The sequence below is a fragment of the Octopus sinensis genome, linkage group LG11, assembly GCF_006345805.1.
Source record: "Octopus sinensis linkage group LG11, ASM634580v1, whole genome shotgun sequence".
Lineage (NCBI taxonomy): Eukaryota > Metazoa > Mollusca > Cephalopoda > Octopoda > Octopodidae > Octopus > Octopus sinensis.
In genome coordinates, this window is record NC_043007.1 from 21,599,446 (window position 1) to 21,613,957 (window position 14,512).

Below are 14,512 nucleotides of genomic sequence, written 5' to 3' on the forward strand. Positions count from 1 at the left end.
GAGACCTCTTGTGGCTATGTGTATCTAATCCCTTGTGAGGTCTTGAATGAAATCAGCACTACAAACTTAAAAAACTCTTTGTAGTCTGTAACTGCACTTTACACAGCTTATAACAATTGATTGTACCCAGCACATTGTACCAAACCAGACAGAGCCTGCACGGCTTAAATGTCTTGGATATTGATGCAGTACAAGCTATCAAATCTTCATCTAGTGGTCTGTTGGTCAGTCAACTTAGTTACCTGTGACTCTCTCTGAATAGTTTTATAACCAGCTTCTCATATTAACTTAACCCAAGACCATTTCACTTAACAAGGGAACATTTTTCATATCTGTAAGCATCTACCCCTTCAGTTCTTGTGTGGCTTACATAGAACAGAAGAGAGTTCAGTCAGCAGTGCTTTCATTTATACAGATATGTTTTATTTGAATGGGTTTACACAACCTACATAATTGGACTTTTCTGAGACTGTTTTTTTTCCTTCTGAAGATGGGCCTTTGCGCCTGAAATATAAAGGTTTTATTAAACTTTCCATATTGTCAGAAGCTTTCTATTACTTTTTTTTTACATTCTACATTATTACAATGCTTCAAGCGAATTACAATGTTTTGGAAAAACTTGTGACCAAGGAGAAAATAATTTTTTTGAACTCTTTAACATTTTTGTTACCATATTTCTGTTGAAAGACTAGCTTTTCATCATCATCATCATCGTTTAACATCCGTTTTCCATGCTAGCATAGGTTGGACGGTTTGACTGGGATCTGGGAAGCCAGAAGGCTGCACCAGGCTCCAGTCTGATCTGGCAGTGTTTCTACAGCTGGATGCCCTTCCTAACGCCAACCCACTCCATGAGTGTAGTGGGTGCTTTTTACGTGCCACCGGCACAGGGGCCAGATGAGGCTGGCAACGTCCCCGATCGGTTGGTGCTCTTTATGTGCCACCGACACGGACGCTAGTCAAGGTGGCGCTGACATTGGCCACGTTTGGGTGGTGTTTTTTATTAATTCTGAAACTAATGATGGAGTTATTTAAATAATTCAGTTGTTATTAAGCTGGTGTTTGAATCATAAATTGACATGGTATCTTGATGGAGAGTTTTATTTCAGATTACTTTAAACCAGGAAGTTAGTGCCATAGAACCAGGTGTCATAAGGGTTACTTACATCAAATTTTTCTTTAACCCTTTCGTTACTGTATTTATTTTGAGATGCTCTGAGTTTCTTTCAATTACTTTAAATATAACAAAGAATTTAGTAAAATAACTTGGTTATCATTCAGCTAGTGTTAGGAACATAAATTGTGACTAAGGTTTGGTGGAAGATTTTTATTCAAAACTTATGAAAACAAGACATTTGCACTCAGAGCTTGATCCAGTTTCAGCCAGGTTGGTAACGAAAGGGTTAAATATTGTTAAAATTAAAACCTAATTTCTGATCTTGCTTAATATTTAAAACTTAATTCCTAATTCTGTACTAATTAAAAAAATTTCTCTCTTTTCTTGTCTTTGCAGGAAAAGCCAAAAGAAAACGGTATTTCAAATAATTTTGATACAGATTATGAGGTAAAAGACGACGAAGACATGTCTGAATTAAACGAAGGACACATCTATGCTAACAGTGAGCCCCTTGCTCATCCCGTGTATGAGAATGTCAGTGTGAATGGTAAAGCGGACAATGACGATACATACGAAAATGTTATGAAAGAATCGGGTGATGGTCAGGAGATAAGTGTTACACTCAAGACTGAAGAATCCAGTCCTTTGTATGACACTTTACCTTCCTTGAAGAAAGAAATCGATAACAATAATGACGAAGATGATATCGTCGTTGTTTCTGATACAATGGATGAGATGGTGGTTCATGATATTGAAAAAGAAAGCAAACCAGCAGAGGAGGCTGCTTCTGAAGTGACAGAAGAGGATAATGCCATCGAAGCTGAAGTCGAAATAGAAATTCCACAAACGCAGGAGGAAGAACAGCGCAAGTCTCCATCTCACAGCCGCAGCGATAGTGCTAGTCCTACGGAGCGGCCTGCAAGCCCGACTCCAGCTAGCGATGAAGAACCACATGAACGAAATGTCTGTCATAGCCCCAGCCCAAGTATGTCCGATGAGGAAACTGCTAACATAGCTGCTACTTCGGAAGAGAATGATAGCGAAACACGCCGTGACTCGATGCACAGCCCAGTCCCGACGCCAACTCCTAGAAAAAGGACGAGTTTGTGTCATGGTAAAAGCCCAGAATTCGACATTAATAAAGAAGCGTGTCGAAGTCCTAGTCCTAAGGAACCTAGTATCAGCTCTGAAGGGAGAAATACACGTAGCCCAAGTCCCGATGACATGATTATACACCAGGTGAGTTCTTTTTACCTTTCTTTTTTTCATTAACCATTACATTAAAATGTATTTCGATGATGAATTTTCTAAGTTCAACACTTCAAAAGATTACTTCAATATTGGATTTTATTTTAATTTATTTGTATAACCTTAATTCCCGAGGTAAATGTTTGTCAAAGACATTTAGAAACAGATCTTTTCGGTTTGAACGGCAGTTTTTTCTAGCGGTGTCATATGAAATTATGACCCTAGTATCGATCTATTGCATTTCAATCTATTTTAGAGTTAGGGGTGGGGGGAAGGGTATCTTTTTTTCTTCAGAAATGTAAATAAACCCAATCTGTTTCTTAAACGAGGGACATATTCATACGGCACAGAATGTTTTTTTACCTCAATGGACGTATTTGATTGGTTGAAATTGCAGAAATTGAAGAAAAAAAAACAACAAATATCTTACAAACTATAGAATTTTCTCAATAAAGCCAAGAGAAAAAGATGTTTTATAAACACATTATACCAGTATACGAAGTTTTAAATTTTTTAGTTATCTAGAAATTATGTTCAAACCGAAAAGATCCTTAGAAACACCCATTTTCCAACTCTGTTATTAAATCAACATATCTTTTAAACATTTTCGCCAAATAAAACATCCACCAAATAAAATATTAGTTTAGTTTGAGGCAACCGTTTTTTCTTCAAGAATTCTATTTGCATTCTCATGAGATCCCATTTTCCTATAAATCAGACAATCTTAGAACCAAACACTCGTTGGGAGCATTAAAAAAAAAAAGTTATTACATTTCACTGAAAGTTTGCAGAGTTATTTCCCTTGTCTTAATTATTGTACTTCGGTTGCCTTGCCAAGATCATTATGTCTATTAGCCTACCATATGAGTTTCAGCCAGAGACTGTGGCCATGCTGGAGTAAAGTCTAAAAATTCAATATTTATCATAGGCACTGATAGATATTGAATTGAAAAATACCGAAAATGACCACTGAGATCTTCAGAAATATAATTCAAATTGCAATGAAAATGGATCAGAAATATTTCCTGCTTTCACAAACACAGTATATACAGCATAACAACTATCTTTATGAATATTTTCCTTTCTCTTGTAACATCTTATGGGTTTTATTTTCATAAATAGATTAGCTAGAGATGGGTGGAAAAAAGAGAATCTAAGTTAATTCCTAGAGAATTAATAAAAAAAAAGACAGTTATACATAAGCACAGAGATGGCTGTGTGGTTAAAAAGCTTGCTTCCTAACCATGAGGATTCAGGTTCTCTCCCAGTGTGTAACATATTGTCTTGTGAGTGAATTTGCTTGACAGAAACTGTCATGGAAACTTGTCTCTTATATATGCTGAATTGGAATTTTTGAAAAGTAAAAATTTTGCATTGTTATTCTCTTTAAGTGAACATTTTTCTGGTTGAAATACACTGCAACACAGCAGTCAAAAAATCGTAAAAAATTGGGATTTTCATAGAAAAAAGCACCTTTTTGATGTAAAAAATTTTTGGTGTTAACATGATCCGATTTTAATTTTTCTTGTATGGAAGGAAGAGCAAGCCTTCTTCTATCATACTCTCAATTTTGGTCAACTTGCACTGCAGGGTCTAGGAGAAGATTGTGTTAGTTGAAGGCTACCAAACCTGCCATACACAGACAACTTCAGCTTTATATATAAAGATTACTAACCAGTAATTTATCCTTACTGTTATTTCTCATGACCCACAAGAGGTGTAGCCTATCCATTCTGAAACCAGGATGCACATAGTATTGTGTATCCTGGTTTATTAAGTACAATATTTTTGTGTCTAAATGTACTGCATAAGTAGCATTCCTGTTCAATTTGAGATTTTGAAGTGCTGTCAGTAGGGGTGTGTTTCAATACACACTTTTGAACACATGAACAACACACCCAGACATTAGAGGCTCTAGTAGTGATTCTCAGTCAGGGTCCACAGAAGATTTTGTTGTTAAAATTTATCTGCAATAAATTGGTTATATTTCTATGAGACACAAAATATTTCTAATTTTTTAATCAAAAGTCAAAATCAAATTTGATGACTGGTGTCCGTGCTAGCAGGTTGCAAAGAGCACCATACGAGTGTGACCATTGACAGAGTGGCTAACCGGCTTCCGTGCCAGTGGCACATAAAAGACACCATTCGAGCGTGATCGTTACCAGAGCGGCTATCTGGCCTCCGTGCCGGTGGCATCTAAAAGACAGCATTCGAGTGTGATCGTTACCAGCGTCGCCTTACAGGCACCTGTGCCGGTGGCATGTGTAAAAGATTTGAGCGAGGTCGTTGCCAGTACCACCTGATTGGCCCCGTGCTGATGGCATGTAAAAGCACCCACTACACTCTCAGAGTGGTTGGCATTAGGAAGGGCATCCAGCTGTAGAAACTCTGCCAGATCAAGATTGAAGCCTGGTGCAGCCATCTGGTTAGCCAGCCCTCAGTCATTCGTCCAACCCATGCTAGCATGGAAAGCGGACGTTAAACGACGATGATGATGATGATTTAATTATAGAAATAGAGTAATGATTTTTTATGCACATCAAATGTCTATTTAGGTCCAGTAGAATAAAATAGGTACCAATAGGGTCCATAAACGGAAAATGGTTTAGAACCACTGATCTGTATGGTAACTCAACCTGCTAGAAATAGCAGCCATATGTCACTCATCATTCACCCTGCCATCTTAAAAAATTGAAATCATATAGCCTAGTGGTTAGGGTATTGCACTCATGATCATAAAATCATGGTTTCAATTCCTGGATTGTGTAGTGTGTTGTAATCTCAGTCATTTATATACCATGGGAACCAGGTTAGTTTCTGGCCTCATGAATCCCAGGGTTTGTCATGACAGACCCTACATTGGACAAAGTTTTCCCTGATAATCAAAATAATAGGATGTCATAGCCCTATTCAAAGGTCTGCTCAATCAGGGTCTTCCTTGGTTTAAACAACAACTGTGAATGTGTTTATTATTGATGTAATGACCTTCCTGTGAAGGTGCATGGTTAAAGCGTAGAGCTTATGATCATGAAGTTGTGAGTTCGATTCCTGGACCGGGCTGCATGTTGTGTTCTTGAGCAAGACACTTTATTTCACGTTGCTCCAGTTCACTTAGCTGTAGAAATGAGTTGCAACGTCACAAGTGCCAAGCAGTATCGGCCCCTTTGCCTTTCCCTTGGATAACATCGGTGGTGTGGAAAGGGGAGGCTGGTATGCATGGGCGGCTGCTGGTCTTCCATAAACAACCTTGCCCGGACTTGTGCCTTGGAGGGTAACTTTCTAGGTGCAATCCCATGGTCATTCATGACTGAAGGGGGTCTCCTCCTCCTCCTCCTAATGACCTTCCTAAGTTACAGCAATATCTCATGAGGAGTCTCATTAATATCTCTTTTTATAGCCAACTTTAATCTTCTCAAGATGAACCATTTTTATGCCAATGATTTTGATGCAAATACCTCGTTATTTTTTTATATTACTCCCACAACTTTAACCCTTTTGTTACTGTATTTATTTTGAGATGCTCTGTGTTTCTTTCAATTACTTTAAATATAACAAAATATTTAGCAAAATAACTTGGTTATCATTAAGCTAGTGTTAGGAACATAAATTGTGACTAAAGTTTGGTGGAAGATTTTAATTCCAAACTTATGAAAACAAGACATTTGTACTACAGGCCAGAGCCGGTTTCAGCTGGGTTGGCAACAAAAGGGTTAATGTACTACACAGCAAGATTGAACCTGAAACCAAGCAGTTGGGAAGCAAACTTCTTGATCACGTTGACATGGTTTTGCTGAAGGTTTTCCATCACTCTGTGGTACATGCTCCTACCCTGTTACTCTTTTACTCGTTTCAGTCATGTGACTGCAGCCATGCTGGAGTCAGAGCCGGTTTCAGCTGGGTTGATAACGAAAGGATTAAAATTTTCATCATCATCATTTAAATTTTGTTTTCCATACTGACATGGATTGGATACTTGACAGGATCTGGTAAACCTCAGGGCCACATTGAGCTCTAATGTCAGCTTCAGTCAGCATAGTTTGTGGCTGGATGCCTTTCCATACACCAACCACTTACAGTGTGTACTGAGTGCTTTTTGCATGCCACCAGCACTTGTGAGATTGCCAAATAACTTGCAAGACAGACAAAGTAAAGGAAACAAAATCCTTGACTAAGTGAGGTTAGTATTGAAGAAAGTAATGGCTTTGTAGGTGGTGTTAGGACATTAACCCTTTTGTTACCAACCTGGCTGAAACCGGCTCTAGCTCTGAATACAAATGACTTGTTTTCATAAGTTTGAATTCAAATCTTCCGCTAAATCTTAGTCATAATTTATGTTCCTAACACTAGCTGAATGATAACGAAGTTATTTTACTATTTTTTGTAATATATATATATATAGTAATTGAAAGAAATACAGAGCATCTCAAAATAAATACAGTAACGAAAGGGTTAAACAATGTGAATGAACAAACATTGCATTTGACAGAGTAGTCTGAATGCTAAAGGGTTAACCCTTTCGTTACCAACCCGGCTGAAACTAGCTCTGGCTCTGAGTACAAATGTCTTGTTTTCATAGGTTTTGAATTAAAATCTTCCACCAAACCTTAATCACAGTTTATGTTCCTAATACTAGCTGAATGATGACTAAGTTATTTTGCTAAATCCTTTGTTATATTTAAAGTAATTGAAAGAAACACAGAGCATCTCAAAATAAATACAATAACAAAAGGGTTAAAGTATGATAGAGGGACACATGCAGGTGTCTTGCTGTAGAGAAGATACATGGCTACCCCAAATTAACTACCTGCATGTCTAAATTAATACCATCTATCACAATTTTGAGTCATGTTCGAAATACCAGGTTGATACTGAAAATGTTACTCTTTTACATATTTCACTCATTTGACTGTGGCCATGCTGGAGCACTGCCTTTAGTCAAGCAAATCGACCCCAGGACTTATTCTTTGTAAGTCCAGTACTTATTCTATCGGTCTCTTTTTGCCGAACCGCTAAGTTACGGGGACGTAAACATACCAGCATTGGTTGTCAAGCGATGTTGGGGGCACAAACACACACACACACACAACATACATATATACGATGGGCTTCTTTCAGTTTCCATCTACCAAATCCACTCACAAGGCTTTGGTAGGCCCGAGGCTATAGTAGAAGACACTTGCCCAAGGTGCCACGCAGTGGGACTGAACCCGGAACCATGTGGTTCCACTCCTACTACACCTATGTTACTTATTTTAGTAGTAAGTTTTACAAATTATTGATTGTCCACAAAAGAACTTCAAACACACAAACTGTGTATTTCCTTAGAAATATTATAAGGAAAAAGTTAACATTCTATATAATATTTTAACAGCAGTTACAAATGTAGATTTTTTCCCACATACCACTTGTGAAATTCTGGATTGTCTTTCCATTTAACAAGCATATGATTGAACTTTTTTGAATTTGTAACAAACATCTGTTACTCTCTATTTCTCTCTGTCTGTCATCAGGAGTTCACAGAATCAATCTTGCTAGTCATTGATTTGATGTTTACTAAATTTGTCGCCAGTTTTGATTATTTTTGTCCTTATATACTTCAGCTGTCTTTCTCGGATTGTACAAATTGTTCAAGAACCATTGAAAACACTACATTTTCTTTTCTTTTTTCTGTTTATTTGGTTACATTTCACTTAGCAGCTGCTCTGTTGATCTATTCATTATCTATAATCATTCATTCAACAAGCATGGAAAGCAAGTTGCCTCTGGAGTGGATATTTTTACAACATAGGAGTCACAAGTTACTACTGGTTAAATTTCAATTAATTCATTACCATCATCATCATCATTATTATTATTATTATCATTATTCTATAATTTAAGGAAAAGTTACATTCCTTCACAATTTTTTATTCGGCTGCATTTTCTTCCCTTATTTGACAATAACATCTGGGATAAAGAAGGAAACAAAAAAAAAAAAAGAATTTCTAATCTTCAATGATATTTATGTTAATGCATGAATCTCATATATTTTGTCCTGATTTAAAATGTTTTAATTAATTGATAGTGAAAAACAAAATAATAATTCAATAGCGGAGGTTTTCTGTTTTCTGTTTTGTTGATTTGCCATCTGCCTGGAGAAAAAAAGGTTAGTTGAAAAATAGTAAGGTTTGGTATTTATAGAAGCTAATGTTGTAACGAAGCTGTCGTTAAATGCGCAATATTGATCTTCTGTAGAGAGAGGAGTTTTATCTTTCTGTTTACAAAAACAAAAATTCTTTAAATCAATAGTTTATACATTTCATTGATAATGCGATTTGTTTAAAACATTAAAATATTGAAAGCAATGTAAAAGGAAATTATTGCTTCATTAAAGAGAGAAAAAAAAGACAGAATTAACGAATTAGTTGCGAAATGAAGCTTATTGTAAATTCTGTAAAAGTAACTGGAGATTTTTCCAGGTGGAATCTTGGGATTTTAAACATATTCTGTTGATTTCTATTATTATTAGTATTATTATTATTATTATTAAAAAGTTTTTTATTATTTTTATTATTATTATTATCATCATCATCATGAAAAATCAAAATATTACGACTGAAAATGTGGCATTTTAGAAAAAATACTATATTTATATTCTATGGTTATTTGAAGAAGTCGGTAATGTAGGAATATACCATTTTATGTTGTTATTAGTTCAGCTAAGACTTTGGATGAAAGATGAGCTACGAATCTGGAAGCAAAGTAAAAAAGCAAAAATATATTCTAGACTATCGATCAGTACTTCCTATTCTTGAAACAGGAAACCATAGCATCAGCGGGAAGAGAATCTGTTTGCTTATTAATGAATATGTTCAGTTATTGACATCTCTGAGTGTTCCAACATGAACCAGGTGAATTTTAATGTCGACGGCAACCAAAGATTGTCCTTAGGCGCTAGGATTGCAGCAGTAGTTCGAACTGATTATGATGGTAACATTATTGTAGATAGACCGTTTTCAAAATCACAATGCCAGTTAGAAAATAAATGTCTCGAAAGTAGGACATCTTCATTAAAACCTTCCGTTTGGAAAAGGGACTTGTATCGGGCAGAAATAACCGATCCCATCTACTCACATGCAAAAATCAACAAAGTTACTCATCCCCAAAATTCATTCTTTTGGAGAACGAAATCTTTCTTCCAAAATAATCAAAAGAATAGAACAAATACAAAAAAATATGTTAAAGAGGTAAGGTTTTTTTTTTTTTTATTAATTTTAAAATTTTTATCCTTATTATTATTGTTATTATCATTATTATTTTGTTGCAAGCTAGTAGAATCGTTAACACCTCGGGCGAAATGCTTAGCAGTATTTTGTCTGCTGCTACGTTCAGAGTTCAAATTCCGCCATGGTCAACTTTGCCTTTCATTCTTTTAAGGATTGATTAAATAAGTACCAGTTACGCACTGGGATCGATATAATCGACTTAATCTGTTTGTCTGTCCTTGTTTGTCCTCTCTGTGTTTAGCCCCTTGTAGGTAGTAAAGAAATAGGTATTTTGTCTGCTGCTATATTCTGCATTCAAATTCCGCCAAGGTCAGCTTTGCCTTTCATCCTTTCGGGGTCAATTAAATAACTACCAGTTTTGCCCTGGGGTCGATGTAATCAACTTAATCACCCCACTTCCTCAATCTGCCTTTATGGCAAAAATCTGAAATCATTATTACTTTGTTGCTTTGTCTTATACAAACTGTCCCTGTTTCACTCAGACACCTCAGATAACAGCAAGGTGGATGTTTTTCTATGGGTATTATTTATAATTAGCAATAATATATTATTCTAAGAGAAGAAGATCAGGATCTGAGGAGTAAGATTCTGTTAAATTTGTAATATTTCAGTTTTGAAAGAATTTTAAGAAAATCAACCATTTTCAAGTTGACGAAGCTTTTCTTAGGACGTTGACAGTCCCCATGAGATTCTTTTTTTTTCTTTTGTTATTCTGCTACCGTTTGGTTTCCTGGTATTTGGCCATAGTGTTTGTTTAAGAGTGCCTTTTGGTATTGTCCCCAAAGTTCTAATGATTACTGGTATAGTTGTTCTTAGATGCCACAGTTTTGAGACCTGTTTTTAAGGTCCTTATATTTTCTTCATTTTTGCAATTAACTTTACAGAAGTGTTGCAGTCTGCTGTGATTGACACATTCATCATCATCATCATCATCATCATCATCATCATTATTATTATTATCATCATCATTTTCATTATTATTATTATTATTATTATTATTATTATTATTATTATGGCAGCTAGCTGGCAGAATCATTAGCGCCCCAAGTAAAATGTTTATCAGCATTCCATTCATCTTTATGTTCTGAGTTCAAATTCTGCCAAGGTTGACTTTGCCTTTCATCCTCTCGTGGTTGATAAAATAAGTACCAGCTGAATACTAGGGTTGATGTAATCAACTTATATCTACCACTCCTGAATTAGCTGACCTCGTGCCAAAATTTCAAATCATCATCATCATCATCATCATCATTATTATTATTATTATTATTATTACTATTATTATTATTATTATGCCTCGTATTATATTTCAACACTGCCTTACATACAACCAACACATTAATCTCAGTGTTTATAAATTGTGACACCTTCCTCTCAATGTTTTAAATTGTTTTCATCTGACAAATTAGTTTACTGTAATGATTATATTTTATGACGAGAAAATTCCTAAATGGCTGGTGCTTATTATTGTTTCAAAATGTCTTTCTTTCTTTCTTTTTTTTTCTTTTTTTTTTTTTGTTATTGGTAAGATAAGTAACTATGGCACATTTTATTAATCCCTCCACACTCTGTTCTTGTTCTTGTTTGACGATCTTCTTAATTAAAATAAGTAAGTTCCATCTGCAGTAGAATATCTGGGGAAAAGTCTGTGTTTTCCATTTATGTTTTAGGACCAGCTATCTCTCAAAGACTTTGCTGCTGTGAAAAATATCGGTTTTTCTTAATTGAGAGAGACAATTGTAGTTAAGAAATTCACTTTGCAACCATGTGGTTCTGGGTTCAGTCTCACTGTGCGGTACTTTGGGCAAGTGTCTTCTACTATGGCCCCAGCTAACCAATTCTTTATGAGTGAATTTGGTAGGAGAAAACTGGAGATTTGTTGTGTGTGTGCATGTATTTATCCCTTCTTATCCCTGCTTGACAACTGATGGTGGTTAATTTTACATCCCTGTAACTTAGCAGTTCGGTAATGGTAACTGACAGAATAAGTTCAAGGGTTGATTTTTTTTGACTGAAACCCTTCAAGGTGATTTCTCAGCATGACTGAAGCAAGTTAAAAGAGTTAGGCAAAAATTGGTAATAGAGATGGCTTGTTTAACGCTATCTCTTCCAATTATTTCTCTGACTATTTGATCTTATCCTGTTCAATTATAATTTGAAACTAGAAACTAAATAAGTCCTGTAAACATTTTAAATACTATTCATCTTCACTCTTAAAATAAAATTAATTATAATTTTAAGTGTCAAAAGAAACTGGCGTAGAATGATATTTTTGCTTTTTGTTAATTATTTAATTTTAAGTATACTATGAAACAGTTGTAGAAATTATGTAATAATCATATGTAAAATTCATTTGATGTTTACGTATATATTTAATTGCTTGACATGTTTTTTACATATAAAATCGTATCATTAACAGCAGGATTGTACCTTCTTGGTGGATAGTTCTGTAGTAGTTCTTTTGATCTTTCTTTGCTTAATTTGTCTTGACTGAACTTATCTAAGCTTGTTAAATATTCTTTACATCTGCCACCAATATATAGAGTTTAACTGTGTTTTAAAGGCAGCATGTCTATAAAAGATACTGTTGTTGCTGGATAAAAACCTGCAGTTAATTAGCTTTTCGCAATGTATTTACATTGAGTATGATACACGGATGATTGTAGTTTTAATGTTTTACTTTTGAAAGATTCTCAAGTCACATCCTTGTATTTGAACCTTAACTCTATTTTTGTCTCATAAGTATGAATCTAGCCAACTTCATGGAAATGAAAAGCAAATTCTTCTTATCAGTTATTTTCATCACCTTTGTGTGTGTGTGTGTGTGTGTGAGAGAGAGAGAGAGAGAGACTGAGTGAATATTTGTCATTTTTTCTTTCTGCACCATTTACATTCATTCTTTCATTCTGAATCTCATCAGCTCTATCCAGCTTCATCCTGTTACATCCGAAATAATCTTTCAAACTAGGAGTGTCTGACAAGACTAGATACTTCCCATCCTCCTTAACCCTTTCTTTACCATATTTATTTTTGAGATGCTCCATGTTTCTTTCAATTACTTTAAATATAACAAAGAACTTACTAAAATAACTCAGTTATCATTCAGCTGATGTTAGGAACATAAATTGTGACTAAGGTTTGGTGGAAGATTTTAATTCAAAACTTATGAAAACAAGACATTTGTACTCAGAGCCAGAGGAAAATAAAGATTATCAAATGCATGTACAATACCAAAATCTTTACAAGAAGACAAAAGTTGTTAGATGTTTAACCCTTTCGTTACCGTATTTCTGTAACGGTACTGGCAACGACCTCGCTCAAATCTTTTTACACATGCCAATGGCACAGGTGCCAGTAAGGCGATGCTGGTAACGATCCCGCTTGAATGGTGCCTCTTACGTGCCACCAGCATGGAAGCCAGTTAGCCGCTCTGGCAACGATCACACTCGGATGGTGCTCTTAGCACCCTACTAGCACGGGGCACAAGTGCCAGTTAATATTAGTACACAATTATTATTCTTATCTTCTAGGATATAGAAATCTGAAACCAGGAAGAAATTACTCGCATTTCTTTCAGCCTGTTGCTTTTTAGTTTATTATTATTATTATTATTATTATTACTACTACTACTACTACTATTATTATTATTATTACTAAGGCGGCGAGCTGGCAGAAACGTTAGCACACCGGGCGAAATGCGTAGCCGTATTTTGTCTGCCATTATGTTCTGAGTTCAAATTCTGCCGAAGTCGACTTTGCCTTTCATCTTTTCGGGGGTCGATAAATTAAATACCAGCTTGTCCTGGGGTCAACTTAATCCGTTTGTCTGTCCTTGTTTGTCCACTCTGTGTTTAGCCCCTTGTGAGTAGTAAAGAATTCATTATTATTATTATTATCATTATTATAAATATTATTATTATTTTCTTAATAAATTCCCAAACCTAAGTACTCCAGCAATATTGTAATGTCTGAATTTTCAAATAATCATCTCATTGGCACTACCAGATGAAAAGTACTAGAGAGGAAAAAGAAAAGAAAAAAGAAAGAAAGAAGAGAGATTATGTTTACGTGCCTAAATGTTTTAGGTTAGTTTTGGACTGTGAAGATGCCCTCCTAAATCCTGCTACTACTAAGACAATCTTATTGCGACTGAATGACTATTTTACTATCTGTAAGAACCAACCAATTACCGAACTCAACACTATTCGTTTTAATTTTTTTTTCCTTCAGATATGAGTAGGTTTGTGTTGGATTGACATTGTTTCAGAAAGTATTTTCACTACGCAGTTTAGGGTTTTTCTTTTCTTTTCTTTTCTATTTCTTATTACGTAACTGCAGAGTAGTAATAGTAGTAGTAGTAGTAGTAGTAGACTCTTTTTTTATTATTTTTTTTTTATTCAGCCAGGCAGACTGTGGCAAGCAGTAATATAAACCCTGCCTAGGGAATACAGTATTGTGACTGAAGTATGGCTTGAACTCTTGACTATCACAACTACTGTCCTTCATACACACCATTATAAAAATATGATGGAAGCGATGAACAACATTCTCCTCCCACTCATGTGTGTGTGTATGTGTGTGTACCAGTTTGATAAAGCTGAATATTCGAGAAAATTCAACCCTTTCATTGCTGTATTTATTTTGAGATGCTCTGTGTTTCTTTCAATTAATTTTAAATATAACAAAGAATTTAGTAAAATAACTTGGTTATCATTAAGCTGGTGTTAGGAACATAAATTGTGACTAAGGTTTGGTGGAAGATTTTAATTCAGAACTTATGAAAATAAGACATTTGTACTACAGAGCCAGAGCCGGTTTCAGCTGGGTTGGTAACGGAAGGGTTAAAGGAAAGGTCTAATTTTTAATAAATAAAATAAAT

The 14,512-nt window shown here is 35.2% G+C and overlaps 1 protein-coding gene across 10 annotated transcripts in view; it reads left to right on the forward strand.

Moving 5' to 3' along the window:
• The window catches only part of LOC115217577 (cell surface glycoprotein 1), a 314,511-nt gene that overhangs the window by 154,768 nt on the left and 145,231 nt on the right, over positions 1-14,512 (forward strand). For all 10 annotated transcript variants that reach the window (XM_029787322.2, XM_029787323.2, XM_036507206.1 and 7 more), the window contains one exon: positions 1,514-2,356. In XM_029787322.2, the coding sequence (XP_029643182.1) occupies positions 1,514-2,356 (843 nt within the window). The remainder of the gene's footprint in view (positions 1-1,513; positions 2,357-14,512) is intronic.